This window comes from Ranitomeya variabilis, chromosome 3 (assembly GCF_051348905.1).
Source record: "Ranitomeya variabilis isolate aRanVar5 chromosome 3, aRanVar5.hap1, whole genome shotgun sequence".
NCBI lineage: Eukaryota > Metazoa > Chordata > Amphibia > Anura > Dendrobatidae > Ranitomeya > Ranitomeya variabilis.
In genome coordinates this window covers 446,051,572-446,069,597 of record NC_135234.1, presented here as the reverse complement: position 1 = coordinate 446,069,597, position 18,026 = coordinate 446,051,572, and the positions used below count along the sequence as shown (strand labels likewise).

General features: G+C 42.7%; 1 protein-coding gene across 1 annotated transcript in view; it reads right to left on the bottom strand.

Moving 5' to 3' along the window:
* Positions 1-18,026, bottom strand: part of ZZEF1 (zinc finger ZZ-type and EF-hand domain containing 1) — a 289,900-nt gene that overhangs the window by 29,244 nt on the left and 242,630 nt on the right. The window contains exons 45-47 of the mRNA XM_077296491.1: positions 2,388-2,567; positions 1,141-1,241; positions 828-963 (exon numbers count right to left, since the gene is read on the bottom strand). Coding sequence (XP_077152606.1) covers positions 828-963; positions 1,141-1,241; positions 2,388-2,567 — 417 coding nt within the window. The remainder of the gene's footprint in view (positions 1-827; positions 964-1,140; positions 1,242-2,387; positions 2,568-18,026) is intronic.

Here is an 18,026-nt window from a genome sequence, read left to right as displayed (position 1 = left end):
TATTCCAGAATGCTGTAGGTAAGCCCCTGATGCTGGTGGGCTTAGCTCATCTTCGATTTTGGTTTAAAAAATATTTAAAACAAAAAACAAACATTTGCATTATTCGGCGTCTCCCCTTTCAAAATTGAAGGCATAAATAAAAATAAACATTTCCAATCGCCACATCCACTGAAGTCTGATCTAACAAAATATTAATTTTTTTTTTTAACGCAGAAACAAAATAAATGCCGAGTATAATATATAAACACGAGAATTGCCATTTTTTGGTAATCTCTTAAAAAAAAAAAAAAAAAAAAAATCCATAAAAAAATGCGATCAATACATTATGTGAACTCCAAAATGGAATGAAGTAGTGAGTTTGCTGCAAAAATACAAGCCCTCATATGATCTATGGTGAGACAATCCAATTTCTTGTGCGACTAAAACTAAAAAAAAAAAAAAAATTAAAATGCGTGCTTGGTATTGCAGTAGTTGTACTGATATGAAGATTTAAGTTTCCAGTTTACACTATAAAAGCAAGACAAAAAAACATTGACAGGTTTTTTTAAAACCATTTGATTGCACTGTCATTGCATGGTCAATCAAAACTACAACTTGTCCTGCAAAAAAACCCCAAAAAACAAAAAACAAGCCCTCGTGTGGCCATTTCAACAGAAGAATGAAAAAGTTATGGCTCTTCGAAGAGTCAGGGGAAAAATACAATAGTGCAGCAGGAAGTGGTTAAAACAAAGATGATTTCCTCTAAAACTGGTAAAAACAATAGATGCAGATTTCTAAGGTTAGGACATATGTCATATGTACAATATAAGTCAAACCAATATACATACAATGCATGGCGGAATAATAATATCTGTGTCCATCACAAGTGAGAGCGGCTGCTCTGTTTTGTCAGACTTATAGGGCTGCCATTTTTGGGCCAACTTTCTGACTTTTTCATCAACCACAACAGATTTTTCATCGAACCTTTGAGAAATACACAAAAGTGAATTGTTTCATTAGAATAAACTTGGGCTTTTTTATAACATTATGTTTGCTGGCAGATTACACACCAAAATTACAACAAAAAGATCCTTTTACAAAATAAAGGGTAGTAAAATCATGAACAGTAGCAGATAGCCACATGAAAAACAAAAATAATACCTTTTGTGCATTTTTTCAAGGAAGGAGTCTATATTCTTCATTTCCATCTCATATATGGCACGAAGGATATGTAATGGTACGTTTTGAGTCTCGTGAAGTACCTGAGGGTGGTACATACGGTTAAATTGCTTCAGAAAGCCATAGAGAGCAAGAATGATAAAACATTACATTTTTGTTATATGATCCCACGCCGTCTTTTAGACAGCTGACTTGTGGAGAAACTAGTACATAAAACAAAAACGGATAAACACTTGTGTATACCCTTGAGTATTCTCATTTTCATTTTATTTGAATCCACCCTACAGTTGCACAGATATGGGCCTCTATATTTAGTGCTGATTTTGAAGGTCTTTACAAGGGGGCGTGGCTCACAGGGTAATTTTGCAGAGTAGGCTAAAGACACGCCCCAAGAAAAATCTTGTGAGCCACGCCCCCTCAATAAAGACCATAAAAATGAGCACTAAATAAAAAGTGGAAATATCCCGGAAACCGTATGGCAGATCTAAAAAAGAAAAAAAATTAAATACTCAGGGGGAAAAGTGAAAATAAAATAAGACCAAAACCTGGCCAATTGTGGCCAGATGTTAGATCCCCTTTGAAGCATCAAAATCTTCTACCAGGGAAAAAAAATATGTATTTTTTACATATTCAGGTGCAATCTTTATGCACACTGCCGTTTATCTTCCATCCCTCCCAGTAATAGATTCTGGGAGGCTCGGCGTCTGACCTTCACTTTTAGCACACTACACCCTGGGTACAATCTAATCCAACCAAAATGGAGTTGCAAACAGTTCTTTTTAACTGGTCAGAAGGGTGGAAAAAAAGTCAGGTCAGTCCCACCGACATTCATTTTTCTCTCAACGGAGCCTCATATAGTTGGTTAATTTTTAAGGCATAATATGTTCTAAAAATCAAAGTTTTGATTGAAAAGAAAGGAAGTGGTCCCTAATTCCTATTTAATATATTATTATAGCCAATGTTTTTTACTCTCATATTGCTGGGCAGCTCACTATGGCAGAGCAGAGGACATCCAAAAAAGGAACTCTAGGTTGGAATAGCACTTTCTTAATTATGCTTTTGGGAGAGATCACACCATCATTATGACAACCCAGCCAAACTAGAAAGTGGCTATACAAGGAAAAAAAGTGGAATTATGTGGAAAGCATCCAGTAAGAGCTTCTGTTCCCACTCCATTATTAGACTGCAAAAGAACACTTCATACATTTAACGGGCTTGCATGATTTTACCTGAAAACAGATCATTGTAGCTTCATCAAGGTCTTCCAATGGATTAATTTTCTTCTGCATTGTGTTACCAGAGGGTGACTCCAAATCTTTGTCTTGGGGCGGTTTTTCAGAATCTGAATGATCAAGGTTGGGCACAGGTTTTGTTTCTTTCTTGGATGAATACAGCATTATAGACAGAATCTGTACAAGCACAAATAGAAAGGTTTAACAACCCATCCATTAGACTAGCTTGAAAGTCTAAGAAAAAAAATCCTGCTGATCATGACGATCCATGTACAATGGGCAATTAAAGAGAACATATTACCACTCCTGACATGTCCACTAAGGAAAATAAGTTAGCCATTCATAAAAAAAAGAAATTATGCAGCATTTATCTTACAACTCCTCATTGTGCAGTTTCTGTTGTTCCATCTACACATTGCCTGAAACGACTGATCAGTAATGAATAGGAGGAACAACAGAGGAATGGCACAAATACAAAGGTTTATAAAAAAAATGAATATTGTTAAATTAAGTACAATTATTGACAAAAACAGACACATTAGGACAGCTGAAAAGAGAAGTAAACAACACATGATACTGGTAATTATGTTTTACTAGATGGTGGCCCGATTCTAACGCATCGGGTATTCTAGAATATGCATGTCCACGTGGTATATTGCCCAGCCACATAGTATATTGCCCAGTCACGTAGTATATTGCACAACCCACGTAGTATATTGCCCAGCCACGTAGTATATTGCCCAGTTACGTAGTATATTGCCCAGTTACGTAGTATATTGCCCAGTTACGTAGTATACAGCACAGAGCCACGTAGTATATTGCCAGCGACGTAGTATACAGCACAGAGCCACGTAGTATATTGCCCAGTTACGTAGTATACAGCACAGAGCCACGTAGTATATTGCACAGCGACGTAGTATACAGCACAGAGCCACGTAGTATACTGCCCAGCCACGTATGTCACAGGTTAAAAAATAAACATATACTCACCTTCCAAGGGCCCCTTGTAGTCCTGTCGGTCCCAGGGTTGGTATGAGCGCAGGACCTGCGATGACGTCGCGGTCACATGACCGTGACGTCATGGCAGGTTCTTCTCGCACAGGCGCGCAGGACCTGTGATGATGTCGCGGTCACATGACCGTGACGTCATGGGAGGTCCTCGCATACCATCCTTGCCACCGGAACCTGCCGCTTGCATGGAGCGGTCACTGGAGCGTCGCGAGGAGCAGGAAAGGTGGTGGAAGGGGAGTATATAATGATTTTATTTTTTTTTAAATTATTTTTAACATTAGATGTTTTTTACTATTGACGCTGCATAGGCAGCATCAATAGTACAAACTTGATAACACAGGGTTAATAGTGGCGGTAACGGAGTGAGTTACCCGCGGAATAACGTGGTCCGTTACCGCTGGCATTAACCCTGTGTGAGCGGTGACTGCGGGGAGTATGGAGCGGGCGCCGGGCACTGACTGCAGGGGAGTAGGGAGGGACTAATCGGACTGTGGCCGTCGCTGATTGGTCGCGGCAGCCATGACAGGCAGCTGGCGAGACCAATCAGCGACTTGGATTCCATGACAGACAGAGGCCGCGACCAATGAATATCCGTGACAGACAGACAGACAGAAAGAAGGAAGTACCCCTTAGACAATAATATTGTAGATTTTCATTCTGTAAGAATATAATGAAAAATAAAACCATACACTGACAGCAGGACAGTGAGTGTATGCTTCAGTTTTCCAAATATGGATTATATTGATGTGCTGACTATCCTATAAATATGCTAATTGTATTTTAGAAAATAAATCTGTTAAAGGGGTTATCCACTTTTCAGACAAGCCATTCTCAATCCCAGTGTTACCACCCAGTAAAATAATAACACCTATACTCCCCTATGGTGCGGGGACTGTTCAATCGGTGTAGGCACTAGTTGTCACACCATCCCTGTGGCCATTGAGGGCTGGCTTCACTCTCCTCTCCTATGGACGGAATAGCCATCCAAAAGAAGTGGGAGCAGTGGCTTCCTTGGATGTCTTGATTTGTTCAAGAGGAGAGTGAAGTCAGTCCTGATGGGCCACAGGGACCACGTGACATATCATTGTTATGTGAGCCCAGGGAGAGCCAGTGGCGACACTGCTGGAATGGCACTGGCGGTGAGCATACAATGATTTGCAAAAGTATTTACCCCCTTGGCATTTTTCGTGTTTTGCTACCTCACAATCTTGAATTTCACTGGTTTGAGGGTTTACAGCAATTCATGTAAAGAACTTGCCTACAACAGTGAACATTTAGTTTTTATTGTGAATCAAACAACAAATAAGACAAAATAACTGATTCTCATTGTGCGTAACTATTCACCTCCCTAAAGTCAGTACGTTGACGAGCCACCTTTTGTGGCAATTACAGCTGCAAATCACTATGGATAAGTCTCTCTGAGCTTTCCACATCTTGTTACTGGGATTTTTGCCCATTCCTCAAGGCAAAACTGCTACAGCTCCTTCAAGTTAGATGGCTTCCTTTGGTGAACAGCAATCTTCAAGTATGACCACAGATTCTTAATTTGACTAAGGTCTGGGCTTTGACTAGGCAATTCCAAAACATTTAGGGTAAGTTCACACAGGGCGTTTTTGCTGCTTTTTTATGCTAATTTTCAGCTGCTTTTTACAATACCAGCAAAGCCTAGGAGTTTTCAGAAATCTCATGCACACAAATTGTTTTTTTGTTTGATCAGTATTTTGTGCTTTGCTGCGTTTCTTGGACATAGAGCATGTCACTTCTTCCAGCGTTTTTGCTGCATTTTTTCACCAATTGACTTGAATGGGTGTTGAAAAAAAACGCAGCAAATACGCAACAAAAACGCAGGTATCATTATTTGCTGCGTTTTTGCTGCTGAAAATCCAAGGACATTAGCATGGACAAAGAGAAAAAAAACTGCACCAAATACACAACAAAAAAATGCACCAAAAACGCAACTAAACCTGCGTTTCTGAAGCAGCTTCTTTCCTGCCAAGAAGATCTGGTTTTGCTGCAGAAAAAAAAAGCAGCAAAAACACCCTGTATGAACTTACCCTTACACATTTCCTCTTAAACCACTCGAGTGTTGCTTTAGCAGTATGCTTTGGGTAATTGTCTTGTTGGAAGGGGAGCCTCCGTCCCAATTTCAAATCACTGACAAACCAGCTATCTTCCCCTCGTCTCAAACCATTTCCCCTGCCCCGGCTACTGAAAAAACATCCCCACAGCATGATGCTGCCACCACCATGCTTCACTGTGGGGATGGTGTTCTTGAGATGATGAGCTCTGGTGGTTTGGTGCCAGACATAGCGTTTACCTTTTCAGCTAAAAAGTTCAACAAAGTGAGTCAATGGCCAATGTTCATAGAGCCAGACAGGATATACAGAGACCAGCTTTGCATTTTGATCAGGTTGACAAGATATGTGACTACTGCAGTCACACAGCTTGAAGAGGAATCATGGAGGCTGGTGTTGGACTTGTGTAGTAATAAAATTGGAGCGGCAGAGACATCAGTAAGGTGAGTATACTTTACTTTTCAAGAAGCACTCCTATCAAATTTTTGTTATCCTCTTAATGTATATACAGTGGCATGTAAAAGTTTGAGGACCCGGTCAAAATAATTGCTATTGTGAACAATTAACCCCTTAAGCCCCGAGTGTGGTTTGCACGTTAATGACCAGGCCAATTTTTACAATTCTGACCACTGTCCCTTTATGAGGTTATAACTCTGGAACGCTTCAACGGATCTTGGCGATTCTGACATTGTTTTCTCGTGACATATTGTACTTCATGTTAGTGGTAAAATTTCTTCGATATAACTTGCGTTTATTTGTGAAAAAAACGAATATTTGGCGAAAATTTTGAAAATTTCGCAATTTTCCAACTTTGAATTTTTATGCCCTTAAATCACAGACATATGTCACACAAAATACTTAATAAATAACATTTCCCACATGTCTACTTTACATCAGCACAATTTTGGAACCAAAATTTTTTTTTGTGACGGAGTTATAAGGGTTAAAAGTTGACCAGCAATTTCTCATTTTTACAACACCATTTTTTTTTAGGGACCACATCTCATTTGAAGTCATTTTGACGGGTCTATATGATAGAAAATACCCAAGTGTGACACCATTCTAAAAACTGCACCCCTCAAGGTACTCAAAACCACTTTCAAGAAGTTTATTAACCCTTCAGGTGTTTCACAGGAATTTTTGGAATGTTTAAATAAAAATGAACATTTAACTTTTTTTCACACAAAATTTATTTCAGCTCCAATTTGTTTTATTTTACCAAGGGTAACAGGAGAAAATAGACCCCAAAAGTTGTTGTACAATTTGTCCTGAGTACGCTGATACCCCATATGTGGGGGTAAACCACAGTTTGGGCGCATGGCAGAGCTTGGAAGCAAAGGAGCGCCATTTGACTTTTCAATGCAAAATTGACTGGAATTGAGATGGGACGCCATGTTGCATTTGGAGAGCCCCTGATGTGCCTAAACATTGAAACCCCCCACAAGTGACACCATTTTGGAAAGTAGACCCCCTAAGGAACTTATCTAGATGTGTGGTGAGCACTTTGACCCAACAAGTGCTTTACAGAAGTTTATAATGCAGAGCCGTAAAAATAAAAAATCATATTTTTTCACAAAAATGATCTTTTCACCCCCAATTTTTTATTTTCCCAAGGGTGAGAGAAGAAATTGGACCCCAAAAATTGTTGTGCAATTTGTCCTGAGTACGCTGATACCCCATATGTGGGTGTAAACCATTGTTTGGGCGCAGGGCAGAGCTCGGAAGGGAAGGAGCGCCATTTGACTTTTCAATGCAAAATTGACTGGAATTGAGATGGGACGCCATGTTGCATTTAGAGAGCCCTTGATGTGCCTAAACATTGAAACCCCTAACAAGTGACACCATTTTGGAAAGTAGACCCCCTAAGGAACTTATCTAGATGTGTGGTGAGCACTTTGACCCAACAAGTGCTTCACAGAAGTTTATAATGCAGAGCCGTAAAAATAAAAAATCATATTTTTTCACAAAAATGATCTTTTCACCCCCATTTTTTTATTTCCCCAAGGGTAAGAGAAGAAATTAGACCACAAAAGTTGTTGTGCAATTTGTCCTGAGTACGACGATACCCCATATGTGGGTGTAAACCATTGTTTGGGCGCATAGCAGAGCTCAGAAGGGAAGAAGCGCTATTTTACTTTTCAATGCAAAATTGACTGGAATTAAGATGGGATGCCATGTTGCGTTTGGAGAGCCCCTGATGTGCCTAAACATTAAACAGCCCCACAAGTGACACCATTTTGGAAAGTAGACCCCCTAAGGAACTTATCTAGATGTGTTTTGAGAGCTTTGAACCCCCAAGTGTTTCACTACAGTTTATAACGCAGAGCCGTGAAAATAATTTTTTTTTTTTTTTTTCACAAAAATGAAATTTAGCCCCCAGTTTTGTATTTTCACAAGGGTATCAGGATAAATTGGACCCTAAAAGTTGTTGTCCAATTTGTCCTGAGTACGCTGATACCCCCTATGTGGGGGGGAACCACTGTTTGGGCGCATGACAGAGCTCGGAAGGGAAGGAGCGCCATTTGGAATGCAGACTTAAATGGATTGGTCTGCAGGCGTCACGTTGCATTTGCAGAGCCCCTGATGTACCCAAACAGTACAAACCCCCCCACAAGTGACCCCATATTGGAAACTAGACCCCCCAAGGAACTTATCTAGATGTGTTGTGAGAACTTTGAACCCCCAAGTGTTTCACTACAGTTTATAACGCAGAGCCGTGAAAATAAAAATTATTTTTTTTTTCACAAAAATTATTTTTTAGCCCCCAGTTTTGTATTTTCACAAGGGTATCAGGATAAATTGGACCCTAAAAGTTGTTGTCCAATTTGTCCTGAGTACGCTGATACCCCCTATGTGGGGGGGAACCACTGTTTGGGTGCATGACAGAGCTCGGAAGGGAAGGAGCGCCATTTGGAATGCAGACTTAAATGGATTGGTCTGCAGGCGTCACGTTGCATTTGCAGAGCCCCTGATGTACCCAAACAGTACAAACCCCCCCACAAGTGACCCCATATTGGAAACTAGACCCCCCAAGGAACTTATCTAGATGTGTTGTGAGAACTTTGAACCCCCAAGTGTTTCACTACAGTTTATAACGCAGAGCCGTGAAAATAAAAATTATTTTTTTTTTCACAAAAATGATTTTTTAGCCCCCAGTTTTGTATTTTCACAAGGGTATCAGGATAAATTGGACCCTAAAAGTTGTTGTCCAATTTGTCCTGAGTACGCTGATACCCCCTATGTGGGGGGGAACCACTGTTTGGGCGCATGACAGAGCTCGGAAGGGAAGGAGCGCCATTTGGAATGCAGACTTAAATGGATTGGTCTGCAGGCGTCACGTTGCATTTGCAGAGCCCCTGATGTACCCAAATAGTACAAACCCCCCACAAGTGACCCCATATTGGAAACTAGACCTCCCAAGGAACTTATCTAGATGTGTTGTGAGAACTTTGAACCCCCAAGTGTTTCACTACAGTTTACAACGCAGAGCCGTGAAAATAAAACATATTTTTTTTCCCACAAAAATGATTTTTAGCCCCCCAAATTTTTATTTTCCCAAGGATAACAAGAGAACTTGGACCCCAGAAGTTGTTGTTCAATTTGTCCCTAGTACGCTGATACCCCATATGTTGGGGTAAACCCCTTTTTGGACGCACGGGAGAGCTCGGAAGGGAAGGAGCACTGTTTTACTTTTTCAACGCAGAATTGGCTGGAATTGAGATTGGACGCCATGTCGCGTTTGGAGAGCCCCTGATGTGCCTGAACAGTGGAAACTCCCCAATTCTACCTGAAACCCTACCCCTAACCTCACCCCTAACCGTTTACTGAACATTTTCTGACAGTCATAAGTGCCACGTATATAAGTGCCACGTATGTAAGTGCCACGTATGTAAGTGCCACGTATGTAAGTGCCACGTATGTAAGTGCCACGTATGTAAGTGCCACGTATATAAGTGCCACGTATATAAGTGCCACGTATTTAAGTGCCACGTATTTAAGTGCCACGTATTTAAGTGCCACGTATTTAAGTGCCACGTATTTAAGTGCCACGTATTTAAGTGCCACGTATTTAAGTGCCACGTATTTAAATGCCACGTATTTCAGTGCCACGTATTTCAGGCACTGAAAAATACGTGGCACGTAAATACGTGGCACGTAAATACGTGGCACGTAAATACGTGGCACGTAAATACGTGGCACGTAAATACGTGGCACGTAAATACGTGGCACGTAAATACGTGGCACTTAAATACGTGGCACTTAAATACGTGGCACTTAAATACGTGGCACTTATATACGTGGCCACTGAAATATCGTGGCACTTATATACGTATATACGTATATAAACGTATATTTCAGTGCCACGTATTTCAGGTTAGGGGTAGGGTTAGGGTTTTTTGTTTTTTTCTTGTTTTCTTGTGTTTTTCTATAAAAACGCATGCGTTTTACCGCGTTTACATGCATTTTTTCACACATGCGGTTTTTTTAAAAAACGCATGCAGATAAAAACGCAAGTGTGAAACCAGACTAAAAGACGCTTTTTATAGCAAAAAAGTTTTTGCGTCTCCACATTTTGAGACCTATAATTTTTCCACATTTTGGTCCACAGAGTCATGTGAGGTCTTGTTTTTTGCGGGACGAGTTGACGTTTTTATTGGTAACATTTTCGGACACGTGACCATTTTTGATCGCTTTTTATTCCGATTTTTGTGAGGCAGAATAACCAAAAACCAGCTATTCATGAATTTCTTTTGGGAGAGGCGTTTATACCGTTCTGCGCTTGGTAAAATTGATAAAGCAGTTTTATTCGTCGGGTCAGTACGATTACAGCGATACCTCATTTATATCATTTTTTTATGTTTTGGCGCTTTTATACGATAAAAACTATTTTATAGAAAAAATAATTATTTTGGTATCGCTTTATTCTCAGGACTATAACTTTTTTATTTTTTTGCTGATGATGCTGTATGGCGGCTCGTTTTTTGCGGGACAAGATGACGTTTTCAGCGGTAACATGGTTATTTATATCCGTCTTTTTGATCGCGTGTTATTCCACTTTTTGTTCGGCGGTATGGTAATAAAGCGTTGTTTTTTGGCTCTTTTTTTTTTTTTTTCTTACGGTGTTTACTGAAGGGGTTAACTAGTGGGCCAGTTTTATAGGTTGGGTCGTTACGGACGCGGCGATACTAAATATGTGTACTTTTATTGTTTTTGTTTGTTTTTTTTAGATAAAGAAATGTATTTATGGGAATAATATTTTTTTTTTTTATTATTATTTATTTAGGAATTTTTTTTTTTTTTTTTTTTACACATGTGGAAATTTTTTTTTTTACTTTTTTACTTTGTCCCAGGGGGGGACATTACAGATCGCTGATCTCACAGTGTGCACAGCACTCTGTGAGATCTCCGATCTCACTTACAGCCGTGCAGGCTGCAGCTTTCATCTGCAGCCTGCTCCGACCCGGAAGTGCTCCCTGCAGGACCCGGATACAGCCCCTCGGCCATTTTGGATCCGGGGCCTGCAGGGAGAAGACGTTCGGTACGAGGTGAGTACATCACCTTGTACCGATCGTCTCAGGGAAGCCCGCAGGGAGCCCCCTCCCTGCGCGATGCTTCCCTGTACCGCCGGTACACCGCGATCATGTTTGATCGCGGTGTGCCGGGGGTTAATGTGCCGGGGGCGGTCCGTGACCGCTCCTGGCACATAGTGCCGGATGTCAGCTGCGATATGCAGCCGACACCCGGCCGCGATCGGCCGCGCTCCCCCCGTGAGCGCGGCCGATCGCGTATGACGTACTATACCGTCACCGGGAATTAAGGCCCACCCCACCTCGACGGTATAGTACGTCATACGGGATTAAGGGGTTAAGCAAGTTGAAGATGAAATAATCTCTAAAATGCCTAAAGTTAAATATGACATTTCCTTTTGTATTTTAGGCAAAAACTATACACACTGTGTGCAGAATTATTAGGCAAGTTGTATTTTAGAGGATTATTGTTATTATTGATCAACAACTATGTCCTCAATCAACCCAAGAGACTCAAATATCAAAGCTTAATATTTTTGGAAGTTGGAGTGTTTTTTTTTTTTTAGATTTGGCTATCTTAGGAGGATATCTGTTTGTGCAGGTAACTATTACAGTGCAGAATTATAAGGCAACTTAATAAAAACCAAATATATTCCCATCTCACTTGTTTATTTTCACCAGGTAAACCAATATCACTGCACAAAATTTAGAGATAAACATTTCTGACATGCAAAAACAAAACCTTAAAAAATTAGTGACCAATATAGCCACCTTTCTTTATGATGACACTCAACAGCCTTCCATCCATAGATTCTGTCAGTTGCTTGATCTGTTTACGATCAACATTGCGTGCAGCAGCCACCACAGCCTCCCAGACACTGTTCCGAGAGGTGTACTGTTTTCTCTCCCTGTAGATATCACATTTTATGAGGGACCAGAGGTTCTTTATGCGGTTCAGATCAGGTGAACAAGGGGGCCATGTCATTATTTTTTCTTCTTTGAGACCTTTACTGGCCAGCCATGCTGTGGAGTAGTTGGAGCCATGTGATGGAGCATTGTCCTGCATGAAAATCATATTTTTCTTGAACGATACCGACTTCTTCCTGTACCACTGCTTGAAAAAGTTGTCTTCCAGAAATTGGCAGTAGGTCTGGGAGTTGAGCTTCACTCCATCTTCAACGTGAAAAGGTCCCACAAGTTCATCTTTGATGATACCAGCCCATACCAGTACCCCACCTCCACCTTTCTGGCATCTGAGTCGGAGTGGAGCTCTCTGCCCTTTACTGATCCAGCCTCTGGCCTATCCATCTGGCCCATCAAGAGTCACTCTAATTTCATCAGTCCATAAAACTTTTGAAAAGTCAGTCTTAAGATATTTCTTGGCCCAGTCTTGACATTTTATCTTATGTTTCTTGTTCAAAGGTGGTCGTTTTTCAGCCTTCCTTACCTTGGCCATGACCCTGAGTATCGCACACCTTGTGCTTTTTGTTACTCCAGTAACGTTGCAGCTCTGAAATATGGCAAAACTGGTGGCAAATGGCATCTTGACAGCTTCACGCTTGATTTTCCTCAATTCATGGGCAGTTATTTTGCGCCTTTTTTGCCCAACACGCTTCTTGCGACCCTGTTGGCTATTTGCCATGAAATGCTTGATTGTTTGGTGATCACGCTTCAAAAGTTTGGCAATTTCAAGACTGCAACATCCCTCTGCAAAATATCTCACAATTTTGGACTTTTCAGAGCCGTCAAATCTCTCTTCTGACCCATCTTGCCAAAGAAAAGGAAGTTGCCTAATAATTAAGCACACCTTATATAGGGTTTTGATGTCATTAGAGAACACTCCTCCTCATTACAGAGATGCACATCACCTGATTTACTTAATTGGTAGTTGGCTCTCAAGCCTGAACAGCTTGGAGTAGGACAACATGTATAAAAAATATCATGTGATCAAAATACAACTTACCTAATAATTCTGCACACAGTGTATACATTGTCATTTTTTCATTTTAAAAATTACAAAAAGGAAAATTGGCAGATGCAAATGATTGGGCACCCTTGGAGATTTCTGTGCTCAGATAACCCTAACAGGTTAATTAAGGTCTGAAAGCTTGGTCAAAGTTATGGCTTGTGCACTATCATCTTTAGGAAAGGACAGGTGATGCACATTTCCCAGCTTTATAAAAACCAGCCTCCTCTAACCATGTGTCATCAAAAAAAACAGCCATGGGTTTTTCTACGTAGCTGCATAGCACCCTGAAAATGAAAATGGTGGAGGCCCACAAAGCGGGAGAAGGCTCTACAAAGTTAGGAAAAAGTGTTTTCAAGTTGCCCTTTTCTCAGTTCAAAATGCAATTAAGAAATGGCAGTTAAAAGGAACAGTGGAAGTCAAGATAAGGTCTAGAAGACCAAGCAAAATTTCAGTGATAGCTGCTTGTAGGATTGCTAGAGAGGCAAATCAGAACCTTTGCTTGACTGCAAAAGACCTACAGATAGATTTATCTGACTCCCGATTTGTGGTACATTGTTCAGAGACACCTGCACAAATATGGCCTTCATGGAAGAGTCATAGAAGAAAACCTCTCCTGCCTCCTCACCATAAAATTTAGAGTCAGAAGTATGCAAAGAAGGTATTCACTGCAAAAATCTCTCTGGGATCCTTCATTGGGGGACACAGGTAACCATTAGTGATGAGCGAGTGTACTCGTTGCTCGGATTTTCCCGAGCACGCTCGGGTGACCTCCGAGTATTTATGACTGCTCGGAGATTTAGTTTTCATCGCGGCAGCTGAATGATTTACAGCTACTAGCCAGGCTGAGTACATGTGGGGTTGCCACATGTATTCAAGCTGTCTAATAGCTGTAAATCATTCAGCTGCCGAGATGAAAAATAAATCTCCGAGGAGTCATTAATACTCGGAAGTCACCCGAGCAACGAGTATACTCACTCATCACTAGTAACCATGGGTGTATGCTGATGTCACTAGGAGACACACTAGGTAAAAAAGAATCATCTCCTAAACAGCAGTATACACCTAGCGACTAGCACAAAACATGTCAGCTTGTGAAAAAGCAGTAGAAGCAACAAACAAACTAACTATATACAGGCCCAATGGAGTCCTATAGGCCCTATATAGGCAACAAAACCAGGGAGGGAGCAGTGTCCCCCAAAAAAGGCGCCAAGAGATTTTATGGCGAGTAACAAAAATCCTTCTTTCTTTATACCTTCTGTGGGTAACACGTTCACAGGGATGAAACAGAAAATTTTGGTGAAATCAGGTCAGGCGACCGCAGCGTGCAGCACCTTTCTACCTAGACCGGCATCAGCTGAAGCGTAGGTATGTATTCTGTAAAACCTTGTGAAAGTGTGAAGGGATGACCAGGTAGCAGCTTTGCAAATCTGGGTTTCAGAGGCCTGGGGCGAACAGGCCTCCCCATTGAGAGATAGCAATGTAGAGCTCTGACAAGATCCACCTCGTGAAGAGACCTTTCCAGGGGATGAGCAGGAGATGGGCAGAAAGAAGGCAGGAAAATGTCTTCATTGATCTGGAAAGAGGACACAACCTTGGGAAAGAAGCAAAGGACCGGCCTAAGGACCACCTTGTCTTGGTAGAGGACAAGAAATGGAGAACAGCAGAAGAGAGCTGCCAACTCGGAGACGCTTCTGCTGGAAATGATGGCTACCAAAAAGGTAAACTTCCAGGCAAGGAGGGAAGATGTGATGCTTGAAAACGGAGGGGGAATGATGAACGACGTTTAAAACTACCGTATATACTCGAGTATAAGCCAGGTATGTATTGTCCCTTCATCCCTATCCCGGTATGCGTAGTTCCCCCCTGTCATGCTCTGGATGGCTCCCCCTGTTGTATGCATGGCTGCCCTGTCCCATCCTTGTATGCATGGCTCGGCTCCCCCGGTCCCATCCTTGTATGCATGGCTCGGCTCCCCCGGTCCCATCCTGTATGCATGGCTCGGCTCCCCCGATCCCATCCTTGAATACATAGCTCGGCTCCCCTGGTCCCACCCTTGCATGCTCGGCTCCCCCGGTCCCATTCTTGCATGTTCGACTTCACCTGTCCCATCCTTGTATGCTCGGCTCCCCTGTCCTCCTCACCCTTCTCGCTCCGTCGCTGAATGTCTCTGCATCTCCATTATCCCGGCGCGGTAGTTCTTCTTGTGCTGAGCGGTCATGGGGTACCGCTCATTAAGGTCATAAATATGCGCTCCACGCCTATGGGAGTGGAGTCGCGTCCATATTCATGACCTTAAATGAGCGGTACCACCTGACCGCTGAGCACAGGAACAGGAAAGAGCTGCCGGCGCCGGGTCAGAGATGCAGTGAAGAAGATGCAGTGAAAGACGGTGAGTATTAATGTCTTCTGGAAGTCGGCTGCTGCAGCTGTCACTGTGCTACACCTCCCCGCTCCCGCTGGTTTTCTGGACCATGACTCATGTATAAGCAGAGGGGAACATTTTCAGCACAAAAAAAAAATGTGCTGAAGTATATACAGTAAGTTAAGGTCTCACGGCTTTACAGAAGGATGATACTGTGTCGCCAGGCGAGCCTCTTCCTGGAGACAGGAAGCCAAATTCCACTGAAAAAGAATAGAGAGCGTGGATATCTGACCCTTGAGTGTACTGAGAAACAAACTGGAATCAAGACCAGACTGAACGGAAGGGGAAAAAAACATGGGGGCTAGGTGGATGTCATAACACCAAAAAAAAAAAAAAAGGCCTTCCAGGTCCGATGTGTGAATGTGTGAGAATGAGTAATTTCTTTTGTTGTTCATAGTCTGAATGACCAGGGATGAAAAACCTGCCTCCCAAGGAACCGAGGCCTCAACAGCCATGCCATTAACTTCAGAGACCGAGAATTCTGGTGGAAGATGGGACCTTGTGAAAGAGTAGGTCTGGAAGTTTCTAGGATACGTCTGCGAGCAGATCGACTAACTCTTACTGGGACTCCCTCCGCCTTGATCTTCCCGACGAGCCACAGGATCAGTGGGAGAGAAGGAAAGTGGTAAGGGAGCTGAAAATGAGACCATGGAAGGGCCAGGGCATCGTAACAGACCACAAGTATGTCAAGAGACCTGGCTACGAAGCGGGGCACCATGTGATTCGCCCGAGATCCCATTAGAAAGACGTCGGGAGTGCCCCTCCTCTAGCAGAACTGGTCGAACACAACGGGGTTGAGTGACCACTAGTAAGAGGAGAGACCCTAAAGATTTAGGCTTCGCTCGGCCCAAATCAGAATCTGTGAGACCTTCGATATAACAGACCTGCTGTGTGTCCCGCCCTGGTGGTTTATGTATGCCACGGCCGTGGCCTTGTTAAATTGAAAGCGAACTGGATGGCCTGCTAGAAGATCCTGCCAGTGGAGAAGGGAGAGGTAGCTGGCTCTGATCTCCAGTAAATTGATGGGAAGGGAGGCTTCCTGAAAGTTCCAGTGACCCTTAAGTGTGATGGAGAAAACAGCTCCCCATCCAAAGATACTGGCATCAGTCGTGATGACTTGCCAGTGGAGGGGAAGGAATGATCTTCCCAAGTCGAATGGAGAGGGAGAGAATCCACCATGCCAAGGACTGCCTCACTCGGGATGGTAGTAGAATAGGATGGTCCAAGAACGATATCCACTTGTTCCAAGCTGAAAGGACGGCCAGCTGGAGAGGACAGGTATGGAATTGGGCAAAGGGTATGACTTCCATGTCGGCTATCATCTTTCTCAGTACTTTCATGCAGAACTGAAGAGAATGTGGTGAGGGTTATTTTAGGGAATGAATCCCCAGATGGAAAGCGGAGATCTTCTCCTCTGAAAGGAGAACCCTCTGGCTGACGCCACATGCCAAAAGCCCAGGCCCGAGACACTGGCAGCCTGGGAAACCGAAACAGCAGCCACTGCCCAGAGCCCCCCAGGGAGGGATGCGGCAGATGCTGGAAGGGCACAACTCAACCAGACGCTGATGGACCTCCTCCGGTATCAGCGATGATGTGGAGTATGCCCGCCGGACCGAGCCTCCACCCCCCCCTCCCAGAGCCCCCTAAGGAGAGGTGAGGCTGTTCCCGGGAGCCTCCTACTCCAGCGGACTCTGACACAGTCGGCACACAGGTATCTTAATCTTGGCACCTCTGGGCTTCCTTCTGCGTCTGTCCCTGATAGGGACAGGAAAAACACTAAAGGGTGGTGGTGGGAAGGGGCTATTTCTCCTCTTCTGTGTTCCTGTACCTATAAAGGATAAGAAGGTCAACCTCTTGGTGGTGCTGTCAGGAGGAACGCCCTGGAAAACAGTAATTTTAGCCAGGGGTGCCCAAACTTTTACATGTCACTGCATAGCACTGTGTACTTACATTTACTCACTTTGCCTTCCTACCCAGCTAATTTTTCACTTTTCCATTCTATGACATCACATAATTAAAAACAGACTACCTGAATCCGTCTAAACTATGTAGAGACAGGAAATCTATTATCCTTGCATGATTCATAAGTCACTGCAAAAGTCCCTGGCAGGAGAAGGAGGGGAAAGCTGGGTCAGGAGCTGAATAGGGGAATGATTAATGCAGGGAAAAGATACTTACTGTTTCTACATAGAGTAGAGAAAAGAGAAGAATTCTCTCTGTAGAAAGGCAAAATGAACAATTGTAAGTACACAGTGCTATATACTATGATGCCTGCAATATATTTTGAGGATGAAAAATTTCATGGGAGTGCTTTTTATATATTCTGGCTGTTTTGTTTTAAATTTGGAGTGACTAAACCCTTTACTGTGGCTACACTGGGCAATTATGTGCTATGTGTATAGTAAGCAAGTGCTCGAAAGAGGAGTGATATACTCAATGTATGCAAATTGCCTCTTCTGAATACTCAATGTAAACATCCTTCTCCTGCCATCAGTTACAGTTTTCTAGCTGTAGCCAATCTTAGTTGAGCAGTGACATGAGGACGTCTGCAAAGAATAAATCTAACTTCTTAACCCGATGTCAGATCACTGAATGAACGTTTGGGTGTTTTTTTAGCTTCTTTTAGCGAAC